General features: G+C 53.6%; 1 protein-coding gene across 2 annotated transcripts in view; it reads right to left on the reverse strand.

The window, feature by feature from the left end:
• The window catches only part of MYO18B (myosin XVIIIB), a gene marked incomplete at both ends in the record, with an annotated part of 217752 nt that extends 204431 nt beyond the window's left edge, over positions 1-13321 (reverse strand). The window contains 6 exons of one of the 2 annotated variants that reach the window (XM_082853194.1): positions 2011-2187; positions 3479-3591; positions 4489-4555; positions 5053-6315; positions 11324-11482; positions 13268-13321. In XM_082853194.1, the coding sequence (XP_082709320.1) occupies positions 2011-2187; positions 3479-3591; positions 4489-4555; positions 5053-6315; positions 11324-11482; positions 13268-13306 (1818 nt within the window). The remainder of the gene's footprint in view (positions 1-2010; positions 2188-3478; positions 3592-4488; positions 4556-5052; positions 6316-11323; positions 11483-13267) is intronic. The other variant, XM_082853193.1, reaches the window with a different exon arrangement.
• Positions 13322-15806: the final 2485 nt, after the last annotated feature.

Genomic DNA, 15806 nt, shown 5'->3' on the forward strand with positions numbered 1-15806 from the left:
CCTACAGGGGAACAGGGAGGATTCTGCAGATCCTGACCCCGCAGTCACACACAGCTACCCCTGCATGCTTGCACACGGGCACACTCAAGGGCACACACACCCAACAAACAGCTGCAGAGGCCTCTGCATACAGGTGTGCCCATCTACACCCCACGCAGTCACAGCACACTCACCCCAAAAGAGGCCAGCCCCAGGCACGCACCCAGCTCCCAGCCACCCGGCCAGCCCAGACCCCCACTGAGAGGCCCCCAGCCCTGCCTGGACCGCTCCTAGACCATCTTCAAGGTGGCCTCAGTCCCAGCCTCACCGCAGGTCTCTGCTCCCACCTGGTGGCCATCTGAGGAACCAGAGGAGACTCAGCCAAAGACAGAAGGCAGCTGTGGCTGCGGGAGGCAGCGTGACTTGGGGGGGACCCACGCCCACCGCAGGGTTACAGGGGCTCAGGGGGATCACGGGACTCAAGTTCCTCCTACCAGGGTGGGTCCCAATCCCCGCACTTTTAGGCTCTCTGACCCAGGACGTGTAGCAGACGCCGCAAACAGGACGGCCACGGTCGTGAGAAGTGGGCTTGTGGACAGACCTGTGACAGACACCCCTCCCAGGGGCCCCTAAGGAACCAGAGCAGGCTCTCAGGGCCTTGGGCTGCAGTAACAGAAGCACAGCCTGCCTGGCAAGGGAGGGGAGAGTGCAGCGTCGCCCTTCCAAGCCCCTGGCCCGAACAGCCAGGCTGGGGAGGGGCCTGCAGCGCGACCTAAGGGTGGGGGGGGGGCGTCCAGGAGAAGAGAAGCCCCGGGGAGGGGGTGCAGGGCCACTGTCCCCTCTTTAATGGACTTAGCATCACTCGGGGGCTAGGAATGGCTTTGTCCCACGGGACGCCAAAGGGTAAGGTGCAGCTTTTCATCCTCCATTGACAGATGAGAACACCCAGGCCAGAGAGGTGTCCTGATCTCCCCAAGGTGCCTGCGGCGTGTTGAACCTTCCCACCAACAAACCCTCAGAATGAAGCACAGATAAGACTTTTGACCTCAAAGGGGTCTCCCTGCCTCCACTTTTGTCCGCCTCTATTTAACCTCCACTGAACAGCCAGGAGGGTCCTTTTACAGCGTCAGACCACATCGCTGCTCTGCTGAAAATCTCCATCATGCTCAGAGTAGAAGCGGAGTCACTATGAGCGCGCGTGAGGCCTGGCGCAACCCGCCCCCGCTCTTCCTGACCTCCACCTTGCTGTCTCCTTCATACGTTTCTCTTTGTCACGTTGGGCCTGTCTTCCCCCAAGAGGATGAAAGCTCCACGAAGGCAGATTTATCTGCCCACCTTCTTCCCTGCTCCTCCCTCCAAGCCTGGCATACGGGACCCTCAATCGATTCCTCAATCAGGAGCCACTGAGTGAATGGAGGGGATGGGGTGCAAATGACTCGGCTGTAGCTGCAGGCCTCTCCACGAGGTGGCGCTGACAGGTTTTCTTTGCTTTGACTGTCGTCTTAACAAAAAACAGGCCATTTTACACTCCACAGGGAAAAGTAAATAAAGGCAGAACCGAGGCTTCTGTTTCCCCGTTCACATGGGTGTCTGGGACTCCCGCGGGTCCAGCATGGGGCTCAGAGCACAGAGGGGCCGACAGCGTGGGTTTCACCCCAGCTCGTCTGGCAGCTGGCCCAGCTTCTCGTCCATGGAACGGGGCTGGTCATGGTCCCTGTCCTGTCAGGTGGGCCTGAGAATTGATGGAGATGCACACGAAGGTGCTTGCAGCAGTGCCTGGTACACAGCTGATAGTCAATACGGCCTCTCTTATTATTACTGTCTTTCACACTCCTGTTGCTGTTTCTATCGGTTACTCATCCTTCCCCTCTAAAGAGGGGGTTCATGTGGTACCCAAGGCTACCCAATGCCCACGGCGCCCCAGAATCCACGTCTGCAGGATGCTGCCCTGCTCTCCCGAGATGCAGAGGGACCCCTCCACCCCACCCCTCCTGCGCAGTCCCCAGCCCTGGCCCCATGGTGCCCCCTCACCTTGGCTGCAGAGGGCGCCGTGGGTCCCTGGGGCTGAAGGACGATCAGGTCGGGCCCAGCGCAGGTGTGCAGCAGCCGAGCCCGGTGGCGGTGCAGAAGCGTGTTCAGCACACTGGACTCGTTGACACTGACCAGGGAGGCCAGGTCCTCGGCCTGGTCCAGCTCGGGCGGATTGGCCTGTGAACCATCACACAGTGTCCTCTGGCCTCCTGGGCGCCCCCCCAAACACACACACACAGCCCTGGTGACCCTGTCCCTGGAGAGCTCTGTGCCAAAGACCAGAACAGAACACAAGGACTCTGGAGAGAGTGAGGAAACCCTACAAATGAAACAAGGGCACCTCTTCTCCTTTGCTCTTTGTGCAGCGCCCCCCTCCCCGCATGGTCCTTCCTCCCTGTGCTCGTGGCACTGGGAGGGGGGATGCTCTCAGGACGACACAGAAAGACTCCAGCACCTTCTGTCTCTCAAACACGAAAGACGGGTGGTGCTCTAGAGGAAGTGTCCTCTGCTGTTTCCTCCTCTTCCGGGTCTTGTCAGGGAGCTCTGCATGTGCTCTGTGACACTGAGGCTGGAGGTCAATGCCCTAACCGCCCCATTTCTGATAGCCCATCATACACTGATCACTTGGAAATATGCCCAAACCTTTCTAGAAGCAAGGGATGACTGCAGCTCTCCTTAGGGCACCCACTCTAAAAACCTTCCTACCATTCTTTGCAGCTTCAGGGAGTTTTTTGGGCCTAATGCTCTGGCGTTTGGGTCAACCCTCAGCTCTTTCATGAGTCAGTTTTTCTTCTGAGGACACTGGCCTTCTGCAAACTCCCAGCACTGGTGGGAGCAGAGGCCCTGGGGTGGGCAGAGAAGGAGCAAAGAGGGAAGAAGATGAACAAGGCCCACATGGAACTCCTGGAGGAAACTCCTTCTCAATTAGTAGGCTGTGAGGGGTGGAAAAGGATCAGGATAGGACCTTTTACTTCTATCACTAGACTCCGACTTATCCGCAGATAGATTCATGGTGTAGTGCAAAAATTATGCAAAACCACCAAAAAAAACAAAAGGTTGATGCCCAAAAGGTAGGCCACTGGCACCTATGCTATGGTTAATGGCAAACTGCTCATCCGGCTGTGAATTCCCTGGCAGCCAGGGTGAAAAAGGAAGCATGCTTTGTAGCATGATTTGCAATGTCCATAAAAAGGAAAACAATCACTTTCTCAGATCAAGCAGAACTCCCAGTCCAAAGACCTGACAAACACATCTCTTAACGTGTCCTCATAAAGGGGACACCATGGGACAGAGTAATGAGCCCTTAACAATATACCTCCAGCAGAGTAATGGCTTCAATGGTGATCTTCCCTATAATTCCCCCCAGGGCATCAAGCTGAAGTATTATGTGCAGTCCAGCACAAGGAAATCTCTCCCAGGGGTGGGGAAGGAGGGTACAGAGCAGGCCGGGAGGGGGCAGGGGGCTCACCCGATGGACGTGATCCTCGTCCACCTCAGTGATGCTTTTGTCCGCATCAATGCACAGTCGTACCCTTCCTGCCGGCAGGTCGGCTGTTCCCTCGTCTGGCTTCAGCACCGTTGCTGGTAGACAACCCAGTGGGAGAGAGAGAAGGAGAGGGCGGGGGGCGGGGAGAGAAAAAGAGGAGCAGGGAAGGAGGGGAGGGTAGAAGACGGGGGCAGGTGGGGAGGAGATGAAAAGAAAGAAGAAGAGAGATTGACTCTGAGTTGCTGAGCCAGGCCAAGGGGCTGGAGAGGGCTGAGATGTGTCAGAAATGGGTTAGCATCACCGCCCCTTGGAGCCTATTTACAGGGAGGGTTCTGAATCGTGACCCCAAACTCTTGGAGGAGAGAGGCTGGGTCTGACTCATTTGGGGCTTTTATCAGCTGGCACAATGCCAGGCACCCAGATGGTTGGGTGCACTGACCCAATGCATATATAGACCTGGGACAGCAGATAATGGCATACAGGCTGCCTTTTTTCTTTCCAGGGCCCATGACAGACATCACTAATCAATCACTCTTCCCAGCCGTGTTCTGAATGGGACTCAGAGTAACTTCTCCGTAGTGTTTGGTCACTAGCCCCAAATCACCAGCAAAAGATGAAATGAAAAAAAAAAAAAGATGAAATGAAATGAAATCCACTGAGATGAAATCCATTTGGCCACTTGCACTAGACTCCAAGTTCCTTGAGCAACACTGTAGGAACCAAACAATGCCTGCTGCTTTAATGAATTAGTTAAATTAATTAATGACCAAGGAACATATGCCTTTGAAAACAGCACCCAACAGATCAGCTGCCAAGGGTGAAATGACACCCACCTATTCCCACCCCAAAGCCACGTATCCCCATCCCAGTCCCAGCTGCCCCTTCCCCCTTCCCCCCCCCCTCACTCCGCAGACTGTGTTCAGGACCTGGCAGCAGGGGGGGCTGTAAGAGGGAGAGGATTAGCCCCCGGATGTGCTGACACCCCTAATTACCAAGAGTGAATCCCTCCTTCTGAACCAGCCAGACTTTCTCCGCCTCATACCATCTGTCCTCAGGAGCCTGAGGGCAAAGATCGCATAGATTAGGCCAAGATGACGCCGCCCTCCCCCAACCCCCGTGCGAGGGGCAGACCCCCACTTCTCACAGTGCGTCTGGGACCAGCGAAATCAGAATCTCCCGGTGCCGGTGAGGCTGCTCATTTCAATGCAGAAGCCACAGCCCCGCCCCAGCTTTCTGAATGGTAAGCTCCAAGGCGGGGACCGGGAATCTGCACTTGGAGCCACCTGCTGTTTACCCAGCACGAAGAACTGTTGTGTGACAACTTCAAGCTCAGGCTCGAGAGGTGTGGTTGGGACGTTCCCTCACTCTGCGGAGAATCTCACCCCGGGACAGGTGCTGCGGGGTCCTCAAGACCCCCGCTTGTGGTCGGGGGAGTGCCTGTTCCGTTCTCTAGGCTGGCCATGCCCTCCACTCCCGGTCCGTCTCCTGTCCCTGCCTTTCCCACCCCTCCTCCTCTGGCCTGCCCCTCCCCGCCCCCGGGGCCGCAGCCCCCTCACCTGGCCTGAGACTCCGCTCTGGCCTCCTCTGCTCCCCTCCTGCAGGGCTGGCCCCTCTTGGCTCTCCTGACTCTGAGGCCTTTCCACACGGTTCTCCAGGGCAGGCTGTCCGGGTCCTTGCGGCTCCACCTCCAGGGCCCCAGCCCCATCACTGGCTCTAGCGCAGGCGTCCTCTGCTTTCCGCCCTCTGCGCTCAGGCTGGTCCTCCTTCCCAGCTGTAACTGGGGTCTCTCCATGTGCATCCACCTCCTTGGGGGCTTCAGAGTCCTTCTCTGTCTTACTCCCGGCTTTACCTGCCTCCCCAGACTCGCTCTGAGGTTGTCCCACCGGTTTCATCTTCCCCTGGGGCTCACCTGCCTTTCCAGCCATGCTCCGAGGCTCGCCCGCTTTCTCCATCACTCCAGGAGCTTCCCCCACATCCCCCTGCACTGTGCCCGGCTTCTCCACCCCTGTCTGGGGTCCGTCCGTCTTGCCCGCCTTACTTAGGAGCACACCTTCTTTGTCCTTCTTACTCTGGGGACCGTCCCACTTGCTCCTTCTGCCCAGGGAACCTCCCCACGTTCTCACCTGGGCTTGGGCCCCAGCCCACTTCCCTTCACCTGCTGCAACCTTAGAGAAGTTCCACTTTGCCCCCTTTTTGGGGGGGTCCCCTCTCCCTTCCTCCGCTGCCCCCAGCTGCCCCCCCTCACCCAGCCCCTCCCTGCCCTGGGGCTCACCCCCTTTCGTCCCTTTGGTCTGGGGGGCCCCGCCCCCTTTCCCCATTGTGCCTTGATCCTTCTCGCCTTTGGTCAGTAGCACAGTTCCTGGGTTCCCAAGATCCCCAGCCTGGGTCAACTCAGCCTTCAGAGCTGCATCCTTGGTGCCGGCCTGGGGGCCACAAGGAGTCCCTGGGGTCTCCCGCTCTTTTTCCCCTCCGGGGTCTGTGGCTGGGGTCTTGCAAGCGGGGCCGTCCCGGGGCTGGGTCCTCTGCTCTGGCTTGGCTGAGTCCGGGTCCAGCTTGGCCACCATCAGCAGCACATCGCCCCTCCTTATCCCTCTCTTGAAGGGCAGGCTTTTTCTGGCTGGTGTCACACTGGGGCCCGACTCCTGGGGCTTCTCGCCGTTGATACTGGTCATCAGCTCCGGGTCCATGGTGCCGGCCCCCTCACTCTTCTTGCCCAGAATGTCTGAGGTCTGAGGAGAGCTCGACTGGTTGTCCTGGGAGATGTGCTGGCTTCCAGATTTGGTGCCACTGTTGGGTTGGCTGGTGGAAATCTCTGGGGTCTAGAAGAGACACCACAACCATACTTAGCTGCTTGCTGACCAGACAGCTTTGTCATTCACTCATTCATTCACTCATTTGTTCAGCCAGCCATTAATTCATCCAAAGACCCTCAAGCATGTACGGGCAATGGGCCAAACCCCAGCACTCTACACCCTAGGCTTTGGCTCAGAACCTCAAGGCCAAGTGACATTATGAAAGGAGAGTGGACTTTGGAGCCCAACAGACCCAAATTCACTTCCAAACTCTGCCACTCACTAGCTGTGTGGCCTTAGATAAATTACTTCCCCTCAGGACTTCCCTGGTGGTCCAGTGGTTAAGGCTCCGCACTTCCACTGCTGGGGACACAGGTTCGATCCCTGGTCAGGGAACTAAGATCCCACATGCCGTGCAGCACAGCCAAAACAAAACAAACCACACAAAAAAACTTCCCCTCTCTGAGTCAGTTTCCTTACCAATAAAATGAGAAGCATAATGTCCTACCTCAGCAGGTGGGCGTGAGGCTTCCCAGTAGCATATGGAAGCTGAGCCCAGCACCTGGTACGTCCTCAGTAACAAGAGCTATTGCTGCTGCTGTCACTGGTGCTGTTGTCACTGTTCTCACTATTATTTATGCCTGATTCTTCCCGCTGGGCCAGGAAGGGATGGGGAAAGGACATGGAGCCTGTCATCGGAGGACCTGTTCTAGTCTTGGCTCTGATGCTTTCCAGCTCGGTGACCTTGGACGACATCACCTATCCTCTCTGAGCTTTGGTTTTCCCTCAGTGCAGGCAGATACCACCTGACCATCCAGACTTTTTTGTAGGCTGAGATGTGGAAATTGCAGAGAACTGAACAAAGTGATCTGCTGCTACTTTCGCTATCCTGGTCCCCAGACCACACCTGCACACCAGGTGAGGGCTCTGGATCTGCCCTGAGGTCTTCCACTTTTGCTTGGCCGAGACATCTGGGTACCCGACACTCAGGGGTCTCCACTGCCTGTTTCTCGCCCATGTCTTTCTACTGCCTTGTGATGTCGGCCCCGCCCTGCCCTCCATCCTTAAACCAGCCTGGCTGTGGCCTGAACTGCTCACAGAGCCAGCTTTGCCTCTGCCTCTGCAGAAGGAGACCACGGGGGGGAGTTCTACCCTGATGCCTGGCTGCACCATCTGTCCTAGTCTGGGTTCTGCCACTTTGGACCCTGCTAACACCAGCCTCCCACACACCTGTGCCTGGCCCCAGCCAGGATGGGGTTCTCATCCTTTTGCATCCAGAACAGTCCCAGGACTGCGTTGATTCCACCTGCAAAGCTTCACACCTGAGTCTCCTTTCCCAAACCCAGGTCCACTCTCTCTCACCTGGGCCACGGCCACAGCCGCTGAGCTAATGTCCTGTCAATTTGCTGCCAGTCACTTAAAACCTCATCAAAAGATTCTGGAAGCTGCCCAGAGCCTCCAGGAAAGCCATTCAACACAGCCACCTGCCATTCAAAGTTCTTGAAGAGGAGCCCCCACCTCCATCTGGTCTCACTGTCCCTGCTCGTCTCCATGCTTCAGCCACGCCTGGCATCTCCTGCCACACCTGACGCTTCCCAGCTTCCACGCTTTTGTCCACGTTGAGCTTGCTGCCCGGAACGCCCTTGCCCTCTCCACTCGTCCACATTCTACTCGTATTTCTACACCCAGCTCAAACGCCCGCTCCTTCACAAACCTGTGCCTGAAGACCTCAATCAGAAACTGCCTCATAGACCCACAGAGTCCCAGAGCCCTGTCTGTCGTGCACCATCTGCACCATGACCACATGCTGCCTCCCGTTCTAGCTCTGACTTGTGTTGCTCTCCTGTTTTAGGTGATGGATGCCTCCAGAGCACAGTCTCGATCTTCATCTTTGTAAAAATGACAATAATAATAATAATGGCTATCATTTACAGATCTTGCAATGGGCCCTCCATCGCCATAATGCAATATCCTTCTTAACCTAATAAAGAACCCAATGAAGTAGGTTCTGAACTTCTCCCCATTCTACAGATAAGCGAGCAAACACAGAGATGTAGGGGGCCCAAGAGACAAACCCAGAATGGAAAGTCACACAGGCCTCTCTGAGTCTGAAGCCAGTGCCCTTAACTGTTGAGTACTGACAGCGTTGCTTGTCTTCCTGGGACTCGCTGGAATCTCCTGGGAGCTTTAAAAAATTCTATCGCTTCGGCTCCACTCCCAGAGAGTCTGATGCAGCTGGTCTGGGTGGTGGCCCCCCAGGTGACTGCAACATGCAACTGGGGCTGAGAACGCCAGAGCCCGGCAGCTCAGTCTGACCTCCTGGGACCAGGCAGGACACTGCCTTCGAAAGGGGATTGGCTGCAGCTGGCAAATCTCACCACTGTCCACACCATTTTGAACAGTGAGTCAGTGCCTTATTTTTAACCAAACCCCCGTAGAGGAGACAGTAACACAGGGGTGGGCCAAGCAAGACAACCCATCCCAACCTCCCTCCCCTCTACTATGTGTACTCTCTTCCTTCAGATTTTCTCAGTCACCAAAACCCTCAGATCCCACCTGCAGCCTTCTCAGTACAAGGGGGAAGAAGAGCACCTAGAATCACTGGGGCTGAGAGGAAACTCACAGCCCAGCCATTTTACAGATGCACAAACTAAGGCCAAGAGAGGGGATGGGATTTGGCCTGGAACACACACAGTGGTGGGGCCAGAGCTAGAACCCAATTCTCCTGACATCCGATATGGATCTCTTTCTGCCCCTATGTTATTCCAGTCTCTCCCCATCCCTCACTGGCTGGGTGCCCTTAGGAAAACCAGGTCACCCCCAGAGCCTCGTTTTCCACTCCTGCAAAATGGTGATGGATTCTAACGGCTCCCTGCAAGGATTATATGAGGCTCCAATGAAATGGCTGTGTTGGGGCGAGGAAAGAGAGGCCAAAGTTATTTAGTGATCGGAGCAAGAAAATTCAACTGGCAGGACCCAGCAAGGCTTGCTGCCTCGCAGGAGCATGTCCCGAGGCTGCCCTGCTCCAGCCCTGGGAACATCTTGGCCCATGGTCCAGACACCTGTTGTCGTCTGAGGCCTGTCCATCATACTCAGAGTCTCCATCCATGCCCTGCAGGGACAGCTTATCCCTGTCCTCTGCTCAGCTCTGCTTCTCAACTTGTGCGCAGCAAAGCCAGCGCAGCCTGCAGGCTCCTCGGACCCTTTCCTCCCCAGGCCTCTGTGGCTGCCTCACCAGCCACCTCACTCCCCAGACTGGCCCTTTCCCAGGCGGCTTGCCAGAGCAGAGGACACACAGCCTCCGGCCCTGGTCTGCCTCTATCTGGCCTCATGACCTTGAGCAAGTGCCTTGACCTCTCTGAATCTCAGCCTCCACCTCTGCTAAGTGGGTATAATCCCACCCACCCCCTTGCTGTACAGGGTATCAAATGAGCCCCTGAGCAGACAGTGAATCTTGTCGAGTGATAAACGGCACACGGTAACACTGCATCACGACCTAACAGCAGTCTGTGGGGGTGGACTTTGGCCCCCACTTAAGCTGCGTCAGCCAGGGCTGGGGACAGAGCCTGCCCTCCCTGTCACCACCCCCACGAAGGCTCAGCAGCGGGGTTTCAGCAGCTGCTGCCGTTCAGTTGCTAGAGGACTTCGCTGATGCATCAGAGTCACTGTGACTGGACAGGTGCAGGCACGTGGGGGACCAGCCAGGCAAACAACAGCTGAAGGGGCATGGGAGGCAAAGCCAGGGTGGCCACTGGGCTCAAGCCAACTCCAGGCCCTGAGGCCACCAGATCTCTCAGCCCAATCGCTGCAGCATCCACCCACCCTCAAGAGGGCGTAGCAGAGACGCAAGGAGATACCCTTTCTGCTAACACTGTGATATGCCCAAGGTGCAAGCACCCCAAGCCTGCCTCCCTGGTGTCCAGCCTCATCATCCTGCCTCCCTGGTGTCCAGCCTCATCATCCTGCCAGGGTTCCCGGGCTGAAGAGCTGGGGACAGGAGGGAGGCAGCACTGGCCACCATCAGGGATCAATCTGCAGGTCCTTAAAGCACAGGGACTGCACCTCGTCCACCTACTGCTTCCAGCCAGCAGTGCTGTTCAGAGCATGTAAGTGGACACCGACCAGTCAGAAGGGACGCCAGCTGGAGCAGGGCCCTGAGGTCCCTTCTGGGCCAAGCAGTGAGCCTTTAATCATTGGCTGTGGCCACTCTGAGGGACTCAGGAAAGGGGCCTAGGTGAGCATGGCAGCTGGGGGGCACTTGGGGTACTTGGGGCCATGGCCATTTACCACCTGCTATGGAAGGCTTTCAGAATTTTAACAACCAATACAGCAATAATCAGAGAATACCACCTGAACATCTTTTCTGCTTAAATGAAAGCAAACTATCTATACATCCTCAGTTAATATTTAGGTTTCCCTTTCTACAGAAATAGTGGCAAAATGATCCCCTCGTACATCAACTGTTACCATGCATTCACTCAGTGAACAAAAATTTCTGAGCGCTCACTACGGGTCAATTTCCATGAGAGCTGCTCAAGATACAGAGTCGAATGAGAGGGAGAGTTGCTGCTCTTAAGGAATGCCTAGTCAAATAAGGCAGGTGAGCCACCAATTACTATGCTGACCACAACTAAGACAGGCATAGAGGGTGGAGTGGGAGTTCAAGGAAGGCAATGGGAGAGCTTTCCAGAGATGTACCATTTGAGTTGGGTTTTGACAGAGGTGTAGGAGTTTAACAGATCAAGCTGAAGTGGGGACTGCAGGAACAAAGGCTGGCAAGTGACTCAAGGGATGCTCACAGGACAGGATGGTGGGTATTTTTTAAAATTATTTATTTAGGCTGTGGCAGGTCTTCATTGCAGCATGTGGGATCTTTAGTTGCAGCATGCACATGTGATCCTGCTCCCTGACCAGGGATTGAACCTGGGCCCCCCTGCAGTGCGAGTGCAGAGTCTTAGCCACCGGACCACCAGGGAAGTTCCCAGAATGGTAGGTATTGAAAGTCGCCTGGTCCCCTTCCTGTGGGGCCACTTACCTCTGGTTCCGGGGAGGCAAGCACTGCCTGTTTCCTCCGTCTTGCTTCCTTCGACTCTTTCTCAGTCTCCCGGACCAGTTGCCTAATGAAGCCCCCTGGGATGACAGAGAAAAGGGGAGGGGGCGAGGATGGTGGAGGGCTCCTGTCCTCTTCCCGAATCTGTTTTGCAGAAGCAAGGAAGGAGAAAGTTCAGTGAATGAACCAGTGGAGGCAAGCCGCCCTTTAAAGAATCTGCGACAGAGCCAGGGAGACGCCCAAAGAGGACATACACGACCAAGCTCATGTACAAGAGGCCACTGCAAAGCAGGAGAGGCCCGGCGAGGCTCTGGGAAGCCTCGAGACAGCGCATGGAAACGGAATGCACGAGCTTCAGAGGTTACTCCAGTTGGTGCGATCTCTGCCTGGACCCAGTTTCCTCATAATACGAATTTGCATGAACAAGGCCACTGGTTCCCTTCCCTGGCGTGGGACAGACTCATCTCTGGGAAGACCTGTTTCAGAAGGAGCTTTTCCAGGTTTCCAGAAGGGGATGGATCACAGGGAACCATCCACACTCTCCTGTCCCGTCTCAGCTTGTAGTTAATAGATTAAGCAATTAATTCATCACTTTAATCACTTTCTGTGCCAGGAGCATGGTAAGGGAGGGAAGGGCGGGAAGCCATGGTTTATATAAGGATCCAGCCCTATGGCTATAGCCCGCTCCGCTGACCCAGTGCCATGACTTCTTGATGGTCCTTAAGCCAGAATCTGGACAGCCAGGGGCTCCCCAATACTGGGCTGTAAAGCCTGCATTTTACCCCAGAAATGTGGTCTAAGCCAGCTAGCTGGACTTGGATTGCGGCTGAGACTCGCCACAGAGACCTTGGAGGCTGAGACGGGGGCCTGGCTGTGACCAACTGGGGTGCGTCTCTAACCAGCATCACTGTGGCTGCTCGTGAGTTTAAAAAAGACAAAAATCTCCAGCACTTCTCATGGCAGAGCTACACTGGTTTAAAATAAGCTCCTTATCAAGGTCCTCTTCAAGAGGGTGGCAGAGACTTGATCTCTGCAGCCCTGCTGATAGAAGGGAATCTAAAGGAGACAGGAAAGGCCAGGAGACAAAGCAGAGGCCAGGAGATAAGGCAGACTTCTGCCTAGGAAGAGAGAAGCCAGAGACGCACGGAGAGTGGGCTCACGTTTACACCACGCTCACGTGGACTGAAACCTGACAGTGAAAGGCACACTCAGCAGGTGTCAACCTCCACTCCCTCCAGCATTATTCTATGCTACACCCAGATCAGTCTGGGAGGGGCATTGGCAGCCAGAAAGAAGCTTCTCGACCACCCCACCCTCCAGCCTCCAATTCATCACACCCTGTCCACAGGGTGGGATGAGGTGAGGAGGAGATAACAAGCATCAAAGAAAGAGGCGGCCTTTCATGGAATCTTATGAGAAACACAAAAGGGAAAAGCAGAATCACTGGGAAGAAGGGCCCGGTTCCAGTTCTCCATGGTGACAGAAGGCAGGGACCTCAGAAACCCATCCCCATGGCATAAACCTGGCAGCCAACAGCCCTGCCTCTGCCCCCTCACCCCCCGCTTCCCCACCCATACTTCTCCCACACAACCCTCATGCTCATCAGAGCTGCCATGAGGACGGAGACTGGACAGCTGGTCCACCCTTGTTCCCCCACCACCTACTGCGGAACAGACGGAGACCAGGCAGCCATGGGAGGAGTCAAGGGCATGGTCACTAATGCCTGGCTGGGTTGGAGAGGCCATGGCTAACCGAGGCAGAAGACCGAAGGGGGACTGGACATGCCCCAGGGAGGCTCTGAATGTCAGGATCCCTGCCCCAGGTGGCCCCAGGTGGGAGGGGGCAGCCTGGGCCACCGGGGCCATGACTTGTCCTTGGAGGGTCCAGTTGGCCCATGTGGCTGCAGCCCGAGCCCTGACCGTTACTTTCCTTCTGCTCCCACAGGGCAAGGCGTGATGAGATGGCCATGCTGAGGCAGTGCCAGGACCGTGAGATGAGACGAGGTGAGATGAGATGAGATGAGATGAGATGAGATGAGATGGGATGGGATGAAGCTCTCTGCTGGGCAGCACGGAATACGGCTTTATGGACACACGCAGCGCATGAGGTGATGGACACGAGACTGACCCACGGAGACACAGAGGGGAGAGAAGAGAGGGACAGGTTAGCTCCTGGGTACTGCCCAGATCTAACCCCCACCAATGCCACGAACCAAGACCACAAAGCCGGGCACAACTCACTGTCAGTTACATCTGGGAGGAATGCGGTCAGCAGGGAGCTGCTGGCCATGGAGTGGACAGTGCCCTGATATCCTTGCCCCCTGACCCCGCACTTTAACGTTCTCTTGATGTACACAGTCAGAAAAGTACATACTAGTAAGTGTATAGCTCAGTGGCTCTCACATAAAGAACACAACTATATAACTAGCACCCTGACCAAATTAAAACTATTAAACTTTTAAAATAAAAACATGATTTTATTTAAAAGTATACTGAATTTAATTTATTTATTGATTAAAATTTTAATCTTAATTAAAATTATAACAATTTTAATTAAAATTATTAAAAGTACATTTGAATTTAATTTGAAATATTCTTTTACTTAGGAATATTATAGTATATAAATATTGTAAACATATTATATAAATACATAAATATTATAAATAAAATAATAAACAGGCTAATCTAATCTAATCTATAGTGATGGAGGTGGGAGCACCACGAGTGGAAATTTCTAAGGCAATGGAAATGTCCCGAATCTTGATGCGAGTTGTGAAATGTGAAATAAAATGGAGTCACTTATGTCAGGGGTTTTACAATGGGGCCGGCAGGCCATCAAGGAGGGGGACCTTACACACATCCTCCCCTGGTGCAACCACGAACTTCGGAACTGGTCCAAACCACAAAGATTCCAAGGACTCTGCAAGAACACCTGAGATTTGTCCCAGTGAGGAACTTTTACTTCCCTCTAGTGATAGCCTCAGCGCTCAATCACATTAATCGAAGGCCAACTTCGACCTCCAACTCCAATTAAAATTCTTTGTAATGCAAACCTCCCCCCCATTTGCCTTTAAAAGCATCTGAGTTTGACTCCCTAGCAGGACACTGTTTGCGTTGCTACCGAAATCTGTGTGCCCGAATTACAATTCTTTAATCCCAAATAAAATTTGTGTTGGATTACTGCCTTCTAAGTTTATTCAGGTTGACAGAGTGCTGGTTATGCTAGTATAGCACGTGTAAAAATTCATCCAGCTGTACAATTAAGCTTGAAAATTTTACTGAATTAATTCATATCTCAATTCAAAAAATAGAACATTACCAGCCCCTTGACCATCCCTCATGCCCCCTTCTCGTAACTATTCCCCTGAGGACAGCCACTCTCCTGATTTCTAAAACCACAGAAGAGCCTGTGTTTCTTTTGTGAGGTAGCAGTTGGCTCCACGGTTTGACCGTGAAAATGAGGAAAGGGTAGGACACCTTGACTGTTAATTGACCCAGAGCTTTGGGGAAAGGATTAAGCATTTTTAGCATCACTTTGAAAGCCTTAACAAACATACATAACTTTTGACCTAGAAAGCCCTCTTCTGGAAAACAAATTTGAGGAAGTGATCCTCAACCAGAAAACGTCACCACTGTGTTGCTTGTACGACTAAAAAACCTAAGTCTCCGACAACTAGAGAAGTTGAATAAATTAGAGCACATCGGACTTAAAGCAATAGTATGAACCCACTGAAAAGGACGCTTAGCAAACATTTTAAAACAGCTTTATTCATCCCACGTCAGACCTTCTAGAAGGCCTGTGTCTGTACAAACCTGCTCAAGAGAGTTTTCTGGTCTCCTTTATTCGCGTACTATAAATAGAAATGTTGGGGGGGAATGTAAATTAGCAAGCCCAAAGTGGAAAAAACCTGTCGGCCTCATACCCAGGTGTCAGTAATAAAAGATGAAATTGTTAAAGTAAAAATAAAAAACTGCTTTCTCTGAGGTATAATTTCTATGCCAGCCGTAAGCTTCACCCATTGTGAGCATACACTTTGATGCTTTTTGATAAATTTACAGTTTTTAAAATAAATTTATAGAGTTTTGCAACCCTCACCAGAATCCCATCACCCCCAAAAGGCCCTTCATGCCTGTTTGCCTCGCTAGCTGTTCCCACCCTCAGCCCCAGGCAACCACTAATTTACTTTCTAACTTCTATAGGCTGCCTTTTCTGGGCTTTCGATGTAAATGGAATCCTAGAGAATGCACTCTTTTACGTGTGTCCTCTTTCATTTTGCATAACGTTTTTGAGGTTTTTCTGCATCTTTGCGTATATCAGCGTTCCACTGTATGGATAAACCACATCCTCTTTAAACATTTACCAGCTGACGGACATTTGGGTTGTTTCCACTTTGGGCCCTGATGAATAATACTGCTATGAATAGTCCTGTAAGCCTTGGTGTGCCCATGTGTTTTCACTTCTCTCAGGG

Source organism: Leucopleurus acutus, assembly GCF_964270905.1.
Source record: "Leucopleurus acutus genome assembly, chromosome: 13".
Lineage (NCBI taxonomy): Eukaryota > Metazoa > Chordata > Mammalia > Artiodactyla > Delphinidae > Leucopleurus > Leucopleurus acutus.